The 19,043-nt window shown below is 40.0% G+C and overlaps 1 protein-coding gene across 2 annotated transcripts in view; it reads left to right on the top strand.

The window, feature by feature from the left end:
• Window positions 1-1,377: 1,377 nt before the first annotated feature.
• The window catches only part of Adamts3 (ADAM metallopeptidase with thrombospondin type 1 motif 3), a 227,419-nt gene continuing 209,753 nt past the window's right edge, over window positions 1,378-19,043 (top strand). For both annotated transcript variants that reach the window (XM_076864583.2, XM_076864582.2), the window contains exons 1-2: window positions 1,378-1,456; window positions 2,752-2,779. In XM_076864583.2, coding sequence (XP_076720698.2) covers window positions 1,388-1,456; window positions 2,752-2,779 — 97 coding nt within the window. In that variant the 5' untranslated portion in view covers window positions 1,378-1,387. The remainder of the gene's footprint in view (window positions 1,457-2,751; window positions 2,780-19,043) is intronic.

The raw sequence follows: 19,043 nt of genomic DNA, 5'->3' as shown, positions 1-19,043 counted from the left end.
TCTCCGGGTCTCCTCTGGGGAGGCCAGTGCCAGCCTGGTCACTGGAAGCTGGAGTCAATGATTCCTTTTTCTTTTAGTTCCCTGTAAAGCGCTCTGAGGCTTCTACCGATGGGAAGTGGGCCCTGGGCTGGGGTTCTTGAAACTTGCAGGTTGGTGTCACCCCCTCCCTGGAAGTTCCAGGCCACTGTGAGCAGCAATCATTTGATAACTTAATCTTGGTGTGAGCGAGAGACCCTGAGGCCTGTGTACTCTAGTGATAAACGGAAGCATCCGGTGGAGTCAAGAAAACGACACGGTATCTTTTACAACTAATATAAACGAAAAAAGCATAAACAGGAGCTTAAAGGAGAGGGCAACCCCGGTCCCCCGCCAACCGTGGGAGGCGACTAGTGTCTGGAGGGAAAAATCACCGCGTCGTTAAAACCTGGAGGTTCCAGGGCTTCTCTCCAGGGAGACTTTTCCCTGGCTGCGAGAACAGTGGAGGTTGGAGGAGGTGAATTTCCTACAGCCCGAGACTGGCCCTTGGACCCTCCCCCTTCCTATAATTAACGCGCGTCCCGCCAGTCGGGACCGGTGGCGCCCCTGGACCCTCCCCTCTCCTCGCCCACCTCGGGGGGGAAGGAGAGGCTCGCGGGATGCGGGGTCGATCCCGGGCTACAGAAGCCCGGGGCGGTGTGCAGCCCTGACCCTGCACAGGGGGCGAGGGCCCCGCGTGACGTGGGCGCTCCGGCGGGAGGGGCCGCCCGGGGGTGCTCCGGCCGCCTTATTAGCGCCCCGCGGGTCGCCAGCAGCTAGCAGACGGGCGCTCTGCGAGCAACAGGAGCCGGCGAGCGGCCCACTCCTCCCTCCTCCTGCGCCTGCCTCCTCCTCCCTTCGCTCCTCCCGCCCCCACTCTGCGTGTGCGGCGGCGGAGTCGCCCTCTCCCTGCCTCTTTCTCCCGCTCCCGCTCGCTCCTCTCTCTCGCTAACACTTCCCCTTGCCTCTGGGCTCCGGGAGACCCAAGCGTTCTCGGCGGTAACCTGAGGGATCAGTGGTGCTTGCAAAGCTTGGAAAAAGCCGCCTCGGGCAGAGATAGTTGGAAGCCCCTCGTCCCTTCCCCCTCTCCCGGGCGCAGCCCGTGTCCGGCTCGCAGCACCTTCTCGCTCCTGCACACTCCGTTTGGGAGGACGGGGTGAGAAGGTGAAGTGGAAAGAACTGCAGAGCGGAGGGGGCCAGTCTCAGAGCTCAAATTTCATTTTCATTGAAGCAAAGCACAGAAGACCTTTCTTTTTTTATTTTGCATTTTTTTCTTTCTTCTTTCTTTTTTCTTTTTAAAGAAACTTATTTTGGGGGGATTTGCTCTGGGCAGTTGCTTTGCCCAGTAGTTGAAAAGTGAACTCGACTCGTGATGGTTCTCCTGTCACTTTGGTTGATAGCAGCCGCTCTGGTAGAGGTTAGGACTTCAGCTGATGGACAAGTAAGTGGAAAATAATAACAATAAAAAACTCAAACCCAACCTTTTCCCGAAACAGTTCCCTCCCCTCTTTCCCCTCCTCTCTTTCCTCCTCCTGCTTCCCACCCTTCCCTGTTATCTTTTGCATTCAGGAACGGTGTTTGGAGGGCTGGGCACGGTGTGAGGGGGTTTGGGGGTGGGGGGGATGAATTGCACGGGAGGTTGGGACTCCTACTCCGGGAGCCCAGGCTTGTCACACCTAGGGCTTCACCACTCTGCGGCATTCCTAACAGTTACTAGCGACAAAATGCAGCCAGTTCGCATCCTTGCCGGGCCATCTGGGTTTCCCCTTTCCGGAGGGCGGTCTGGGCGCTTGAATGAATTTCTGGACGCTGGGTCCAGGATCCCCAGTGCCCGGGTGGCTCCTGCCGGAGTCGGCTTCTCGGGGCTTTCTCTCCTGACTCACGCTTTTTTCGGGCAGCCGGAGGCGGGGGTTTCAGGAAGTCCTTGGGCCGGACAGGGAGAGATCCAGTAGACACGTGTCCTGGGAGGACCGCGGCCGGGCTAGAGTTTGACAGTTGGGGAGGGGGGCTGGAGACGTTTCCTGCCCTGCGTTTTCCTGGGCAGCGGCTGGAGGCGCCCGCCGCCTTCTCCCCTCCCCCTCTGCACAACTCCTCCTCTTTTTAAAGCTAAATTGAGTGCAGCTCTGTTTCTCCACGGCCCTGCCCCCACCCTTTGGAGACTCAAGGTGAAGCCCGATGCTCTCAGAAGAGCCCTTGAGGAGGCTCAGCCTGAGGAGCGGTTTGTAGTAAATCATATCAGCCCAGGGCCGACGGGACTTGGAGTACAGAATTGCTCTGTCAGTTTTTGTAGCTTCTTTGGTCTGCCTGGTCGGACCATAGGGTAAAAGAAGGGAATTCTCCAGTTGATTCTGATGAATCAGACCCCCTCCACCCCCCATTTGGCTTCTTTTTGCTTGTTTAAATTCAGAAACTTTCTTTTCTAATTCCGACCCAGTACAGGAGTTTTCAAGAGACTATTGAGTGTCAGTATTTATTTTTGCTGGCTTCATAAATGTTAAATTAAAATTAAAGCTGGCAAACAACTCCCTGCCCCAAATTGTTATTGAGTTGGCTCATGCTCTTGTCACAAGAACCTTCTACGAAAGGAGGTGCAGCCTTTAGGCACAAATCCCAGTCTCTAGGTCTCCTGATTAGCTAGCTCCTGAAAAGCATTAGTGGTAGAAATAAAACGCAGGAGGTGATAAGATGAAACCCAGTAACTGTTTCTTTTTCTTACTTTCCCCCCCTCCTTTCCAGGCTGGTAATGAAGAAATGGTGCAAATAGGTAAGCTTTATTCTCAGATGTCACTCTTATCTTAGTTGAAAGTAGGGAATGAAGTAAGCTGAGCAAAATATTGTTTCTGAAATTTTTCCCATTGGTGGTTAAAAAAACAATTTGTAGTCCAGGAACACTTTTGTTCTCTTCCTCTTCCTGGAGGAAGGTCCCACTTTGTTCAGGCTAAATTATAGTGGTGTCAGAATTCTCCTAGCTGTTGGACTTCCCAAGCATCAATTTATTACTCTTTGTACAAGCCACTGGTATGTACTTAGAGGGTGATGGAGTGTCTGAAGGAAGATATGGGGATGAATAAAGTAAAAAAAAATTCTGTAGTATTAGGAGCAGCACATCTCATTAGATCAGAAGGCAAATTGTAAAGAATGCTACAAAGAAAGAAAAAATGGAGTTCAGAGGATGGAAATTTTTCCTGCTCTAGGTAAACCCTTTGATGACTTACTCTATCTGCTTGAAAATAAATATCTTTGAATGTGCAAGATATTGGTAGGCATTTTATAAATAACATCTAAAACCTCAGAAATACCAAATGCTGTGGGAATTATTATTGCCATTTAATAGGTGAGGAGACTGAGGTTCAGAGAGTGTAACAGGTCACTCCAAAGTCCATGGTATTATTTTGAAGCTGTTTATAATAATATATTTGTTCTGAGTGCATACTCAAAGCCATCTGGCAAGAAGCCAGGCTACTACATTCAAAGTCTTTTCATACACATTTTATTTGAATTACTTTAAAAGATAATGTTTATTTGTTTGTTTGTTTATGTGTTTGTTTTGGCTGAGTACTAGTGTTTGGAAATTTTGTATTTTTCAAATTATATTGTAAAATAATCTTTTAGAAAAAGTTTTTATTACTGCTAATACAAACACAGTTACAAGTCATTGACTATTTACTCAATGCCAGGCATAGTGTTAATTGCTTTATATGCATTATGACACCTGTTTTTCATAGTCACAATGAGGGAGGGATTCTGCTGTTCCTATTCCAGAGGTTGCATAGCCACCTGCTGTAGTACACAGTAGAGGTCTGTGTTTGTTAACTGATGGGGAGAACCGAAGTTCCAGGCTCAGAGGTTACAAATTACATCCTGATAAACCCATTGTTAGTTGAAAATATCGAAAGTCAAAAATGCATTTGAATACCTAACCTGCTTAGGTGTTTAGCTTAGCCATACAGTATGCTGACAAGTATTGGTTGTTTATTCTTGTGACTGTGTGGATTATCTTCAAAACAGCATTGTGAGAGGGTATCAATCATACTGCCTGTCACTAGGGAAAAGATCAAAATTCAAATCCAGGTATGGTTTCTACAGGATGTGTATCACTTTGTACCATTGTAAATTTTAAAAAAGCATATATGTAGCATGCTGTAAATCAGCATTTGTCAAAATGCTCCTTCTTATTCAGTGCTTAGTGTTGTGAGTTCTTCTCACCCTCTGATACTTCAATGGCAAGAGGGGAAGAGAGTAACTGGGGATTCATTCAAATGAAGAGACATTTGTAATTGATAACATTTAGTCATCTATGTATTATTTTAAAGTTATTTTAAAACTAATCTCCAAAGAAGTAGAGAAAAGAAAGCTTATTTTTCATTATTTTAATTGCTTAAATATTTTATTAAATCCTTTATCTTTGCAATATGTACATTAGAAAGATGTTTTAAGATTACCCATTCCTGGGGCTGAGACTGTGGCTCAGTGGTAGAGCACTTGCCTCACACATGTGTGAGGCACTGGATTTGATCCTCAACACTATATAAAAATAAATGAATAAAATAAAGATATTGTGTCTATCTACAACTTAAAAAAAAAAGATTACCTATTCCACCAAAAGAGTGTTCATAAAATAAAATATATTGCTCTGGTTGATTTTTTTCAGATACGATTAGGATGCTCTTATGTAAGAGGCCCTGGATTGGACTTCAGTCCAGTCCTTTTGCTAATATAAATCACTTCAGCCCCCCCCCCCCCCTTTTTTTTTTTGCAGGGACAAAAATAGTATAGGAGTGTTGATTTCAGCCATAGGGTGATAAGTCAGTAGTCTGGAAGGAGTACCAGGTACTCTTAGGTTCTATTGCTGGAGATTTACCTGTTGCCATATTCCTGTTTGATGAGATTCTTTTTTATTAGTGTCATTTTTATTTCCCACACTCAAGTTTAATGAAAATAAAAAAGTATAGAAAAAAATAGATCTTGAGATACAGGTCCTATGATAGCAAAAGGGTAGCTAACCAATCAATATAGTCATTTGTGTAATTTTCTGGAGGGTTTTAAAAATATCTATTTAAGAAAATATTATGTACAGCACCTGTCCCTATTTGTAAAGGCACTATTAACTAGGAGATTTGATAAAATTCACTATTGACTATACAATTTTTTCCCCAATAACTGATCTGTGGTTTTATGTAACTGCCTTGAGGTTCTATTGAATGAATGATATATTAGGAATGATCAATATGGTTTGGAGATTTTATTTATTTACCTTTACTGCCTTACAGATTGACTAGAGAAATTACATAGCTCTGAATAGTTACTGAATAATTTATTTTTCAGGAAGAGATAAAAGTAATTTATCTCTTATAAATGGTTAGAAAGTAAAATTTTTAAAAATATGTCTATTAAAATTTAATACATATGCAGGAGAGTACATATACATGCAGAGCTTGCTGATTCTTCACAAAGTGGAAGAGATAAAAGTAATTTATCTCTTACAAATTGTTAGAAAGTAAAATTTTTAAAAATATGTCTATTAAAATTTAATACATATGCAGGAGAGTACATATACATGCAGAGCTTGCTGATTCTTCACAAAGTAAATACCGCCAAGTAACCAGCACTTGATAAGCAGAATATTACTAGCACCCCTGTTCTCCTCTCCTGCTGCCTTCCTGGCACTATCCCCTCCTTAAAGGTAACCATGCTCCTGACTTCTAACAGGGTAGATTAATTGTGCCATTATTTTTGCTGTTTTTTTATAAATAGGATCACACAACATGTAGTCTGTAGTGTCTGGCTTAGGAAGCCAGTGTTTTAAAATGTATGTGATATGCCTTAGCCCTCTAGACTAGGTAAGAAGGCTTTCATTTAAGTTGGAGAAGGTAGTTATGGGGCGGGAACAGGTTGGCGTGTATATAGGTAGACCGACCACTTATGTAGTGTCTCAAGGGCATTCTGCTTCTTTTCTTCTCTCCTAACCAGTGAAAATAATACCCTCCAGCTCTGGTGGGGAAGTATGATTCGTCCTAGATGACATGGGTAAATAGGTTTTTGAATCTTGACCTACTTCTGGGCCTTCTGTCAACCAGAGAAGAGCCATTTACCTACCACCTACCAACTCACACCCCTGCATACATCTGTACATAATTACTATCTGAGGATGTTTGAATATTTTTGTGTATGAATGTATTTGTGTATAGATGTGTAAATATGTTTCAAGAATCACTAGTGTATTTCTTTGACATATCAGGGATCTCTTTCATCTCTGACTCAGCATATGGCCTTGGTAGAATGCCGAGGGTAATTATGGGCAACTGGCTGGTTGGCCTATTTGGGTTAGGAGGCTTGTTCTGTGACACATGTGTCTAAGGAAATAATTATTGTTTTACAGAAGTTGGAAAATCTGAATAAAGAATTCTTTGAATCCTTTTGTTTTATAAACCATCACTTTGAGATCGCTTGAGCATCATTTGAGGAAAAATCATCATAAGGCTTTAGTATTAAGCTGTCTTCTCTTCCCAACCCCTCCTGGAACTGGGTCATATTTATTTTTGCCTTTTTTCTGTTCCCCAGTTGCAGACTAGATTACATTTCATTCTTAAACAGAAAAGCCAAACATTATTCATTTTTGTCTTCTCAGATATCTGGTTTACTGAGAGATAATTTTTCATCATTTTCAGATATTTATCTAGATTTCAAGGTTTAGTGTGAGTCACTAACCTCATTGTTGGGATGAAGCAAGCATTGTTACTAGTGTAGACCTCAGAGCAAAGACTGTGCCTTGATTACTGCTGTACCCCCAGTACCTAAAGTAGTGTTTGTACCTCCTGGGCCCTCATATATTTGTTATTCAGTGACTAGATGTAGCAAGCAGGATTTTACCCATGTTCTGAATTTTCTTAAATGCTCCTGTTCTGTATCTTCCTCCAGGTTTAAATTAGTCTCTAAGAAAATGAAGATGAATACAGTGGTTGTAGAATTAGTTATTCAGTGTTATCAAGGCTGCTTGTAACTTCACTTTTCACCCCACAAAGCACAGGGAACTCAAGTCTGTGAGTTTTTGTATGCTCTTCTGTTTGGTTTAATAGGCATTTGTCAAATTGAATAGAATTCCATGTGTAGTTTTAGGGTGCCCACTCAGTCTTTCCTGTAGTCTACTTGGGATCATTTGCCCTGCTGCTGACATTGGGGGAAATAAGATAAGCTAAGATTAAAATCTGTCTGTCCGATTTAAAAAAAAAAAAAAAAAAGTGTGGTGGAAAAGGTCTTAAAAGGAATTCTTTTGTAAAATTTAGAGTTTTAGCTACTCAAGTCATTATTCTTCCTTGTAACTAAAGAGCAGGGAGTTGACTTGTCTGATTTAGCTTCTGCCCCCTTGAGCACGATAATCATTCATGTTAAATGCTTCAAGCTTCTCGGATGAGAATGTTCTCTCTCTCTCTCTCTCTCTCTCTCTCTCTCTCTCTGGCACTCTGTTTATTGAATGTACAGATGGATGCATAATAAATGAGTAAATGAACAGACAAGCAAATAAAAAAGCAAAAGAATGTTTTATGACCCAAACATCCCTAATATTACAATAATATAATGCCAGGAACAGAATTCTCCAAGAAAGAATCCTCTTCTATTTAGTTACACCAAAATTAACAGTTCAAAATATAGATTCCAATTACTTCATGGAATATAAAAACTTAAAAATAAACAGCAATTTTTAAATTTATAGACTAAATGTTATTCTGTGCCAACCACTGTGTTACATCCATTAGGAACAGTTTCAGTTTTGATCCTGATAAAAGCCTGAGTAAATGAGTGTTATTCTCATTTCCATCCCTAATAACTAATACTAATAACTTAGACTAAATATCCTAAAAAACAACTCACACAGGTAGGATTTTGAAGCCCCTTGACCAAATGTCTTGCTCTTCACCACCAGACTGTAACACTTTAAGAGTATGTTCTTAAGTGTAGCATGTCATCTGTTACCAGGAACTTTATTGCTGTTTAGCCAAAATGTTTCTTCCTGTACTTTCACTACTTTCTCTTGTCACTGTCTCAAACATAATATTGTTCAGAAATGTTAAAAAAAAAACAAAACCCTCCAGGTCACCTCTGTTTCCAGGATGATGGTCTCTAAGCATTCTTTGCTTGTGAGAGGCCAATTTAAAATACTTTGGAAGTCCATGAAGGACAATTCCAAATTGCCTGGCAAGATCATAAGTGGTTTTGATATGAAGAGTTTGGTTATGCCAGTTGGATTGGATATATTGATGATGACTTTGCTGGGTCTCTAATGTTTCCTCAAGGAGGATTGCCATTACCAGAATTTTGGGAACCATATCTCTAGTGTCCCTATAATAGGGATCATCTTTAATTCCTAAACTATGCTGCCTCTATTACTCTAAGTTGCTGAATTCTTCTTTTTAATTAATCAGGATTTTTTCTGATTACAAATGTACATGTGCCTCCTATAATATTCTTTAATAGTCTTCTATATTTTCCAGGTTTTTGACAATCACTCCAAATTCCAAAGTACTATTATAATTTAGCATATTCTTATTTGGTCTTCATTCAATATACAGATTGTTTTTTATATACTGTCTTTGTTTTGTATAATATTTTAGAGTAATTTTTCCATATCATTACCAACTCCTTGTGTACACCACTTTAATCCCATCATGTTAATAAACTGTGATATATGTAATCATTTTTCTAATGGTATCAATTTTCCCATGCTAGTGAATGTTGCTACATAGCATTGTATATAGGTCACTGCCTGCATGTCAAATGCCTGTTTAAAGAGAGAGCCCTTTGGTTTATTACTGAGTAAAAACAAATTAACATACGTTTTGACAAATGACTTTCGAGAAAGTTTTATGACCTAAACTCCTGCTATTGATAAAAGAATACGTTGATTTTTAAAATTATAATTTAAAGTTGATTTTGGCTTTGTTCTTCATATTTGAGTATAATTTTTTGAATATTTACATTTGTAATCTGAAGAGATGCAACCAGTTCAACATTTTTTTTTCTATTTCTCAGATACTCAATACATGTGAACAATTGTATATACCATTGTTTTTATAATTTTATTAGTATTATGAGAAGCTTTATATCCCTCAGAGAATAGAATTTGAGAATTATATATTCCTTAAAGTTTCCTTAGTGTAAGGAAACTCTGTCCCACATCCAGTTGATCCATCCTCATTTTCCAATCACTTTGTATGACTTTGCTGACTAACTATAAATCCCTAGGAGAGGTTTAGTGGTGAAATTTGAGTTTCTTATTTATAAAAGTGATTCCCACAAATTCAGCATGATGAGTTTTTATGGATTTCAGAACAAATTGAGATCAGCATAAAAGAGTATATCTTGCTTTTGAAATATAAAAAAACAAAAATAGTTTTTTTCTGGGGGGTGGGTACTGGGGATTGAACTCAGGGGGCACTCAACCACTGAGCCATATTTCTAGCCGTATTTTGTATTTTATGTAGAGTTAGGATCTCACAGAGTTGCTTAGCACCTTGCTTTTGCTGAGGCTGACTTTGAACCTTCGATCGTTCTGTCTCACCCTCCCACCCCACTGAGATTACAGGTGTGTGCCTTTGCGCCTGGCTCAAAAATAGTTTTTAAGAAATGTGTAGCAGATAAAATAGAATTAAATATCCAAATCATCAAACACTGGTCATAGATATTAAATTATATTTCATAATAATTTTCTTCCTAGTTACATATAAATACAAGTTTTCTTCACATGCAAAGTCTGCTCCCAAATCTAAATAGAGTAGCTATTAATATTCATCATCTCTACACAGTGGTCAGAGGAGAAACTGTCAACTGTGTTCTTTAAACTTCTGACTCCTCCATTTTCTGCCTAATGACCTTAAACCTCTATCATTTTCTTACATGTAATGGGCATAATGCTACAGCTTCACAGAGTTGTGATGCTTATGTGAAACATATTAAATGCTGACCCATGATAAATAAGCTAGAATAAAAGCTGTTACTATTAGTACGTTTTAAACTTGTGCTTCTCCTTCTTTGAAAAAAAAAAAAAAAGTAAAAATACCAACCAAACAAAAACCTTTACTTAAAGAGAGGCACTTCATTCTAATTCCTACATTTTAAATAGGTTCTTTAGCCACCACGAATTGTCAAGAAACGTAATTTTCTATGCCATGCACTTTTGAACTGGCTAGCCAATTAGCTGGGCATGGGACAGCTCTTTGAGAGTTCTATTTTCATGTGTTATCTTCATGTTGATATCTCCATGTAGTGTTGCTTCACTGGAATATGGCAGTTAGAGGGAGGGAGGGACTTACTTAGGAATAGTACAAAAATATCCCATACCAACTATGTTTTGTACATACAGGTTGAGTATTCCTTATCCAAAATGCCTGTTTCCAGATGCAGAGTGTTTTTGGATTTGGACCATTTGCAGAGGTTTATCTGATGAGCATCGCTAATCTGAAAATCCAAAATCTGAAAGGCTGGAAAATCTGGAACTTTGAAAATATTTTGGGTTTCAGAGTATATCAGACGGTGGGTTTCTAGATTAGGGACACTCTAAGTGTACCTGGCACACTTCTTCAACTTCTTTTCCCCTTATTAACTGCAATTCCCTTCTTTCCATTTTATTGAGAGAAAATTCCTTTATTTGTTGCAATTTTTTTTAACATATAAATGACAGGAACTCAGTTGACACAGGTTGGGAAAAAAAAATAAGATAATCAAAATCAGGTACAGCTAGACCTAGAATTCAAATTATGAGGTCACGACTCTCCTCCCCTCTCCTTCCCCTTTCTCTTTTCCTTTCCTTGTCTTTCTCATTCTTTCTCTCTGTGTTGGCTTTATTTTTCTATCGGGATTAGATTGCTGTTCCCCTAAGTGTTGGCAAGGACTGTCATCAGCATTTCTAGGCAATCTACTTTTCACTTCTCTAGACAAAAACCCATTTGAAAGCACCAGTAAATTTTCTGGTAGGGTTTTATTGGGTCCTTGACTTGAGCAAAATTTATCCTTGAACTCTGTGGTGAGGGGATGTTGTACTCTCACAGGCCTGGACAGGCCAGGAGAGACCCGGAGAGACCTGACTTACAGGACTAAGAGTGGACTGTAGGGTGGCTCTTCTGGAAAATAGGGGCTCAGTTAAAGAAAGGGTCTCCTTTGCCAGGGAGCCACACAGGTATAGTAAGTGTTCCTGCTGTGAGGGCACTCCAGCACACTGGATGTAGCTAGGTAGTTGTGGTGGGTAGAGTAATGCCCCGCAAGCTGCCAGTGTCTGAATCCTTAGAACCGGTGAATATGCTCTGTTACATGGCAAAGGAAGATCAAGTTTATAGGTGGAATTAAGGTTGCTAATAAAACGACTTTCAAGTAGAGAGATTATCCTAGATTAGCTGGGTGGTAGTCTTTATAAGTGAAAGATGGAGGCACAGGAGAGCTAGAGAGACTGCAAAGTGAGAAGGCTTTGATGTTGCTGTAGATGGAGAAAGGGGATCAGAAGCCAGGCAGTGCCTAGGGTCTCTAGAAACTGATAAAAGAGTCTCTCCTAGAGTTTGCAGAAGCCAGGCCTCCCCAGGACACCTTGATTTTAGCCCAGGGCAAAGTCCCAGACTTTGGACCTCTAATCAGTGTTAAGTCACTAAATTTGTGGCTATTTGTTACAGCAGTAGTAGAAAACTACCATACTGACCTAAAAGACTGTCCCCATTTCCCTTTGTCAGACCATGACCCAGACTATTTCAGATGAAGAAAATAAATGATCACAAAGTTTCAGTGAAAATCATGAAGAATGCTTTCCACATTCTTTTTTTTTTTTCCCTCCCCTTTGCCTCTGGGCACAAATGCTAATTTTCATGGCCTTAAAATCTAGATTAATTTTTAAAAGCACTATCCTTCCAAAAATTATAAGAGGTATGAGAAACATTAGTCTGTAGAATGCCCAATACAGTCTTTGAAATTTCTGATGATGGCAAATATAACCAGTCCAAGTGCTTCTTTAAAAAGTGAGTTTGGAATGTTAACATTTTGGCTTTTGGGCCTCACTTAAAAATACAATTCTCCTCTACTTGTTGCCCTGATATTGATCATTTGTTCATTTCAATATGTAGCAAACAAAATACTCTGATTTTTTTTCTTCAAAGCATGCTTTTTCTTTTTCTTGAAAGATCTTCTTTTACCTGATTTCATGTTCTAGAAAACACCAAAGAATGTGCTGTTCTTTCCTAAATGACTTTCTTAAATGTAAACATTGTGCAATTGCAACAAATATTTATTAAATAGTCAGATGTAAAAAATGAGAAGAATTTTTGAGTTCACAACTATTTGTTTTTTCTTAACAATGAATAATAATAATAATAAAAAAACCTCACTAGCTTTTTTTTTTTTTTTTTCTCAAATAGCTTCATGAAAAATCTTGGACTAGGAAAATAGATTCACAACTGAAAGAAAAGACACGCCAAAGAGTGTTTCTGCTTTGTGATGATAAGAGCCTAGAGGGGATGAAGTGAGGAAGAAAGGATTTGGCTGTGTTCAGATTTCAACATGTGCCACAATTAATTTTTAATTGCTTTTGAGAGAAAAGATGTGTTCCCTTCCCCATAAGTGTTTATAGCCTTGCTAAGCCCTTCAGCATTTGGTGTCCCCTTTAATGTCCACTCTTCACCCTGCTTGCAGCTTTCCTGGAGCAGCTGGCTCTTGTCATTTCTGATGAAAGTCATTCCCTTACCCCTGGCTCAGGATTTGGAAATGTTGTTGTTGGAGCCACTTCTTTAGCTGATCTTGAAAATGCTGATCTGATTTCATTCTTGAGGCCAGATTACTGCATACTAAAGTTTATACCTGATATAGGAAATTGCCTGTGTGAATTGCAATTGTAGTAAAGTGATCATCCAGTTCTTGGGACACAATCCCAGTTCTCTTGTGGGGTCATGGGCTACATTGCTATAGCCAACCTGATCTGAACTGTAGACTCCCTGTTGACGTGATTTAAGGTCCTTCTAACCACCTCAGAAACACCAGGCTGGGATGGGAGTATTGGGGAGAGAGTCCTCGGGTTCTGGGAGGTGGAAGGAATCTGAATCGGACTTCCTTCTTCAATATCCCTTGTTAGAAATGATGATGGTGAAGATGACAATAATAGCTCCTTTTTCATGATGAAATGTGATTAGATTAGATCAAGTTCATAAATAGCACTCTGTTCCATCTCCTCCTTAGCCTTATTTTACAGATAACTTAATTTTCATAATCTGTTTGCAAGAACTCATTAGACTGGAGCTAGAATTCAAACACAGTGCTTTCAGACTTTTGCTACTCAACCACCAATATTTAGTAGTGAGAAATTCTGAGTGGAGAGTTTGTAGCTTTTCCATGGGAGATGGTGAGAACTTAAACGTGATTCAGAGAAATTTGCATAAGGGGGAAAAATCAGTGGAACTGATCAACAAAGGGAGAAGCTGAAATGAGGAAACTGTCAGGCTTGCTTTGGAAAAATGAACGCATTATCAACAAATAGTGCAGTCAAGAGTGCACCCTGTATATTCACATGAGAATTCATTTTGCTTTAGATTTGTCAAGGATGAAGAGAGAAAGGCATGTTATTTTCAACAGAAACCCAACCTGTTCAGGCTATGGTTTGGAGCAGCTTCTTTTTTCTTTTAACACATTGAGACCTTATCACGTGTAGGATATAATGCTAAAACACAGACATGTGTAGAGGGACAGAAACTCTCTGAAATGACTGAAGTTTTTAAACCATTAGGAAAGTGTACCATGTTGTTGTTAGAACAGACAGGCAAAAAGGTCTTGAAGTTTAGGTTGAGTTTCTCTTGTCTGAAATGCTAGGGATCAGAAATGTTTTGGATTTTCTAGTTTAGGGCATTTGGGAGTACTTGCATATAAATAATGTGGTATCTTGGGGATGAGACCCAAGAAGAACTATGAACTTCTTTTATATTTCATACATATCTCATGCACATAACCTAAAGGTAATTATATACAGTATTTTTAGTGCACCTGCATTTTGACTGTGACCCATCATGTGAGGTCAGGTGTAGCATTTTCCACTTGGTGGCATCATGCTGGTACTCAAGAAGGCCCAAATTTTGGAGCGTTTTTGATCTTAGGTTTTGGGTTAGGGATTTTCAGCCTGTATGTGGAAGCAGAGAACATTGACTCCTTAAATCCTGTGTTGTAGTTTATGTGTACTGACTGTATGGGTCTGTACATATTTATATACATGTCTATCTCGCATACACACATGCCCACATACCTAGAAGAGTGGTTATTTTACCCACCTCAGGGAGAAAGAAGGCATTAACTTAAACTCAAGAATGGGAATCTAGATATGAGAGAATTCTCTGACCAAAAAAATATTTTTCTTGTAAATAGACTGCCAGAGGAGACAACACTTTCTTAGGGATAGTTCAAATACTGAGAAAATTCTGAATATAAACATCGCCCTTTGCCTGCCTAGGTTCTGAACATGTTGAGAAACAGAAAAACTAAAGATATAAGTAAACATAAAATATCTTACAAAAGAGCTGATGTGGAGCCCAATGAACTCACTTTGTCAGGCAAGTAGTACCTTGAATAACCACCTGGTATGCAGGGCTGTCCCTGGTGAAGCGGAAGAAAACATGTGTTCCTTGTCAGGCTCATGCCCAGGAAAATGGATGAAAAGGGAGCTCCTGAACTTTGAAGATCTCCTATGTTTTACAGACTTTGCAATCATATTAATCATTCTTCTTCATCAGCAAAGGGTGAGGTCAGGGGCAGAGCAGGGCCTGGAGTCCTGGAGTCCTTAAGTTAAAAGTGGAGGGCCATTAGCCTCCACTTTTAACTTAAGAGAATAATTGTATCTACTTGAGATGCCCGAGTTGTAGAAAGAGGCAAGGATTAGATGGTTTTTCAAGGTCTTTTTAATTTTTGATCTGTCTAGTTCTGGTTCTGTGAATATCCAAAGGGACTGATGAGTGGGGTCTAATTTCCTGCTGCCTGCTCCTAACAATGAGGGGTTCCACATTTTCTTTCTAGGAGGTCTCTTTTAATGAGTATATCAATTTTTTGTTCATGGTAGCCTTAAGTTGTAAGATTTCAGTGCTATGAAATGTTTGATTTGTAGGTCAGCAGAAACTGAGATAAATATGCCCAAGTTTTGCAAGCAAAATTCTGGCCTTAGAAATACATGACAAAACACTTGTGCAATTTGCTATCATTGATGGCCTGCTGGCAAGATTACTATTTAGGGAAAAGAAGAGATATGCTAATTTTAGATACTCCTTAAGGCTTCACTGACTCATTCATTCATTCATTTCTTCATTCACATATTTATTGAGTGACTTCAATTTCTTTTTTAGGTAGTGAGGAACTGTAATGGAGAGATCAGATAAATTTCCTGTCCTCTTGAAGCTTCCATGCTAATTCATATAAAGAAACAGCACAAAAACATGAGTAACATTTATAGGATGTCAGATGGTGACAAGGTTTGTGGAGAAAGAAAAAACATGGAAGAGGACAGAGAGTGACAGATGGTTACTGGTGGTCAGGAAACACCTCAATGGGAGGGTCACATTTAAACAAAGACCTGAAAGAATTGAGGGCACGAGTCATGCTGCTGTCTGGGAGTAATGGAGACACTTACACAGAGGAAACAACAGGTCTAAAATCTTGAGGTGTGAGAATTCTCAACTTTAGGCTGTAGGATCTTGTGAGCCATTTTATGCTAGTGGGATGGGTTTGAGGAGAAGACTGACAATTTAATTGCCCTGGGTCTGTTTTGAGGATAACCCTCAAAGGGGCAGAACAGAAGCAAGTACAGTAATGACATTCATTGAAAACTGAGATGAAGGTGGTTTGGACTAGGTTAGTAGCTGGTGAGGTAGTGAGGAGTGGTCAGAGTCTGGATATATCTTGAAGATAGAAATCAATAGAATTTGGTTAAAGACAGGGTTGTGGTTGTGGTATACATAGAGCTGAGTATGGTTTGGTCAGGTTTTGGGTTTGAGTAAGTAGAAGGCTAGAGTTGCCATTTACTGACATGGGAAAGGAGGAAGAAATGTGGATAAGGAACTTGGGAGTCTAATTTTGGGAATGTTAACTTGAAATGCCTGCTGAATATCCAGAAGATCTGAAGGCCATTGGATCTATAAGAGAATAGCTGACAGGTGAACTGTGGGTTAGAGGCATGCAAAGTCACAAGACAGGATGAGCTCACCAAGCTCTGGGGGATAGATGCAGAAGAGGCATCCACATACCACGTCCTGTTGCCCTTTAGTGTTTACAGGCCACGGAAGTAAAGGGACTCAAGGAAGGGAGAATGAGAAAGGGGACCCCAGGGAGATAATGGGAGAACCAGAAGAGCATAGTGTCCTAGAAGACAGATAAATAAAATATTTCAAGAAGGAAGGAGAAATGAACTAGGTCAGATGCCACTGATAGGGCAAGTAAAGAGATTAAATCTTGACCATTGCTTAAACAACATGTGGTCACCAGTCACCATACAAGAACTCAATTGCAATATATTTAAGAAAGAACAAAAATGTCTAGAGTGAATGGAGAGATCTAATATAGTCAATCTTCTGAAGTGTTTCTCTCTCAAGGGTAGTGAAGGAATGAGGTATAAGTGAGGTGAGGTGGGTGTCTTAGTCCATTTTGTGTTTCTACAGTGGAATCCCTGAGACTGGGTAACTCATAAAGAATTGATATATATTTATTGCCATTTTGAGGGCTGGGAGTTAAAGATTGAGGGGTCCACGTCTGGTGAGGCCTTCTTGCTGCATCATCCCATGGCAGAGGGTGCAAGGGCCAGAGAGCATGTATTGGGGAGAGAGAGAGAGAGGGAAAGTGGGAACCCACTCCTGTGATTCCTAACTGCCTTCTGTGACAACAGCACTAATCCACACAGGAGGGCAGACCCCTCATGACCTAATCAGCTGGTAATGGCCCCATCTCTCAGCACTGTTGATTTGGGAATTAAATTTCCAACATATGGACTTTGGAGGACACATTCATACCAGTGAGGGAGATGTGGCATCCAGAAGTCTTTTTTTTTAGTAAAGATGGGAAATATGATGAAAGCTTATTTATTTTTGGAGGGGAGGGATAATCTTATAATGTGGGACATTTGGTGAAATGAAGAGGAGTCATTGGTGAAACAGTTCTTGAAAAGGCAGGAGGGGCTGAAAAGTCACATGCTAATGAAGGTTTTGCTCTCAGGTTAGAGGACCAACAGTTAATCCATACAACCAAGAGGGAGATGAACTATTTTTGCACAGATGCCACTAGGTTAAAAAAATTACTGAATCTGGATGAAGCCTGAGTAACGAGTGACCCAAAATAGGGTTCTGCAGTGGCGACAGCCCTCTACACTTGTAGAACTTATGGCCCTCAGAAAACTTTCCCTGCCTTTTGTGTTGGCCCCTCAGCCATCATAGCTGGTAATTGTATAGTTTCTTATCTAAAAATTAAACATGGCATTGTTGTAATGAGTAGCTCACTTATGTTTAAATTGGCAGTAGCGAATATTTATTGAATCCTCTGTATAATCTCATTCAAACCTCTTGCCAAATCTATGGAGTTGGAACTATTACTGACTACCAGTTAACAACTGAGGAAACAGTGTCAGAGAAAAATGAAGAACTGGGTCGAGGTGATGAGTTGATTTAGCTTCTTGTTTTCTGACCTTCTGCAGTTTACTCCTCAGCCTTACACCTTACTGCTTTGTGTAAGTAATTGGGTCTATAAAATGCTTAATTTCTCCACGTGAAAAGTTAACATTGCATAGGATTTGATTCTCTTATGTGATTGTAATCTGAGATCAAAAATTTTTTTTTTTATGGTTTCATCCCACTGCCCCCATTTTTGCCTTTAAAAAGCCTTTTACAGAAGTTATTTCAAGCTACACTAAAAGCTGTGGGTAGTAAAACATTATTCTTGTGGTAGTTTTCCTTTATAGGTCAGATCTTAAATTAGAAATTGACAGCAAGATGTTTCATCTGTTCTGAAGGGGATGAAAGCATGGGAACGTGTCTTCAGAGTCAAAATGATCAGAACTGAGATTTTTCTTAGGCTCCTTGCTTGCTGTATGTCTGGCCTTCTAGGTCTGCTTTCTCATTTGAAGAATAGGAGGAGGAGTAACGCTTACTGCTGTGATGGTTGTGTTAGAGATGGTGTATTCTCAAGAACAAGCACAGAGCCCAGTCCTCTTGTGTCAGTAAATGGCAGGCAAGTGGACAGTCTCTGTCAGTTCCTGAACTGCCACCTAGCAGATGGTGGCCAGGGAATTGCCGACTGCATCATTTACCTGATCACCTTAATTCCCAACTGGAGAATAACTGGTTCAAAGTTTAATTTCAGAAATGTTTCTTATGTGTACATATTAGGAATGACTTATTAGGTAGAATTGGGAAAGAAAAATCTTTGTAGAACATACTGTCTTTATTTCAAATAAGATTTCAGAACATGTTGTCTGACAGTGGGAAATGGAGCTGTCCCAGAGAGTCTAAGATGTATGGTTTGTGGTAAGCATGAGGCTCTGTATCCTCTTGGGTGTGGGGGAGCCTCCTTGTAGTCCCTAAATTTTCTCATCTCCAGTCACTTAATCTAGCCATCAGTAGATTGTCTAGACTATTTTAAGTGAATTCCCTTCAGAGGAGATGGGAAATCCATAAATTGAAATTAATCATTGTTTCCTTATTCCCTTGAAACTGTGATCTGATGGTTAGAGAAAGGGTAATGACTGAGATTACTCATGTAGTCACAGGCTCATGGGCTGTGAGTAGTATGTTTTATAAGTCAGTGTGGGTAGTAGACAAAGCAAAGGTCTCTGGTTATCTATAGTCTTAACTTAATACATATTAAACAAATCCACCTGGAAAGAAACCCCAACATAGACAAAATCTTGCATTAGATGACATTGGGGCTATCAGGCCAAATGAAGGGTTCCTTGTCCTCAAAGAAATTATAGTTAATTTGGGGGTAGGCTTTGTCAGTCCACATCCAAGGGCTTAATTCATCCCTGACTGTGGAAACTCTCCTCCATC

This window comes from Callospermophilus lateralis, chromosome 8 (assembly GCF_048772815.1).
Source record: "Callospermophilus lateralis isolate mCalLat2 chromosome 8, mCalLat2.hap1, whole genome shotgun sequence".
In the NCBI taxonomy this organism is placed as follows: Eukaryota; Metazoa; Chordata; class Mammalia; order Rodentia; family Sciuridae; genus Callospermophilus; species Callospermophilus lateralis.
The sequence above is the reverse complement of the archived record's forward strand: the minus strand, read 5'-3'. Positions and strand labels throughout refer to the sequence as shown.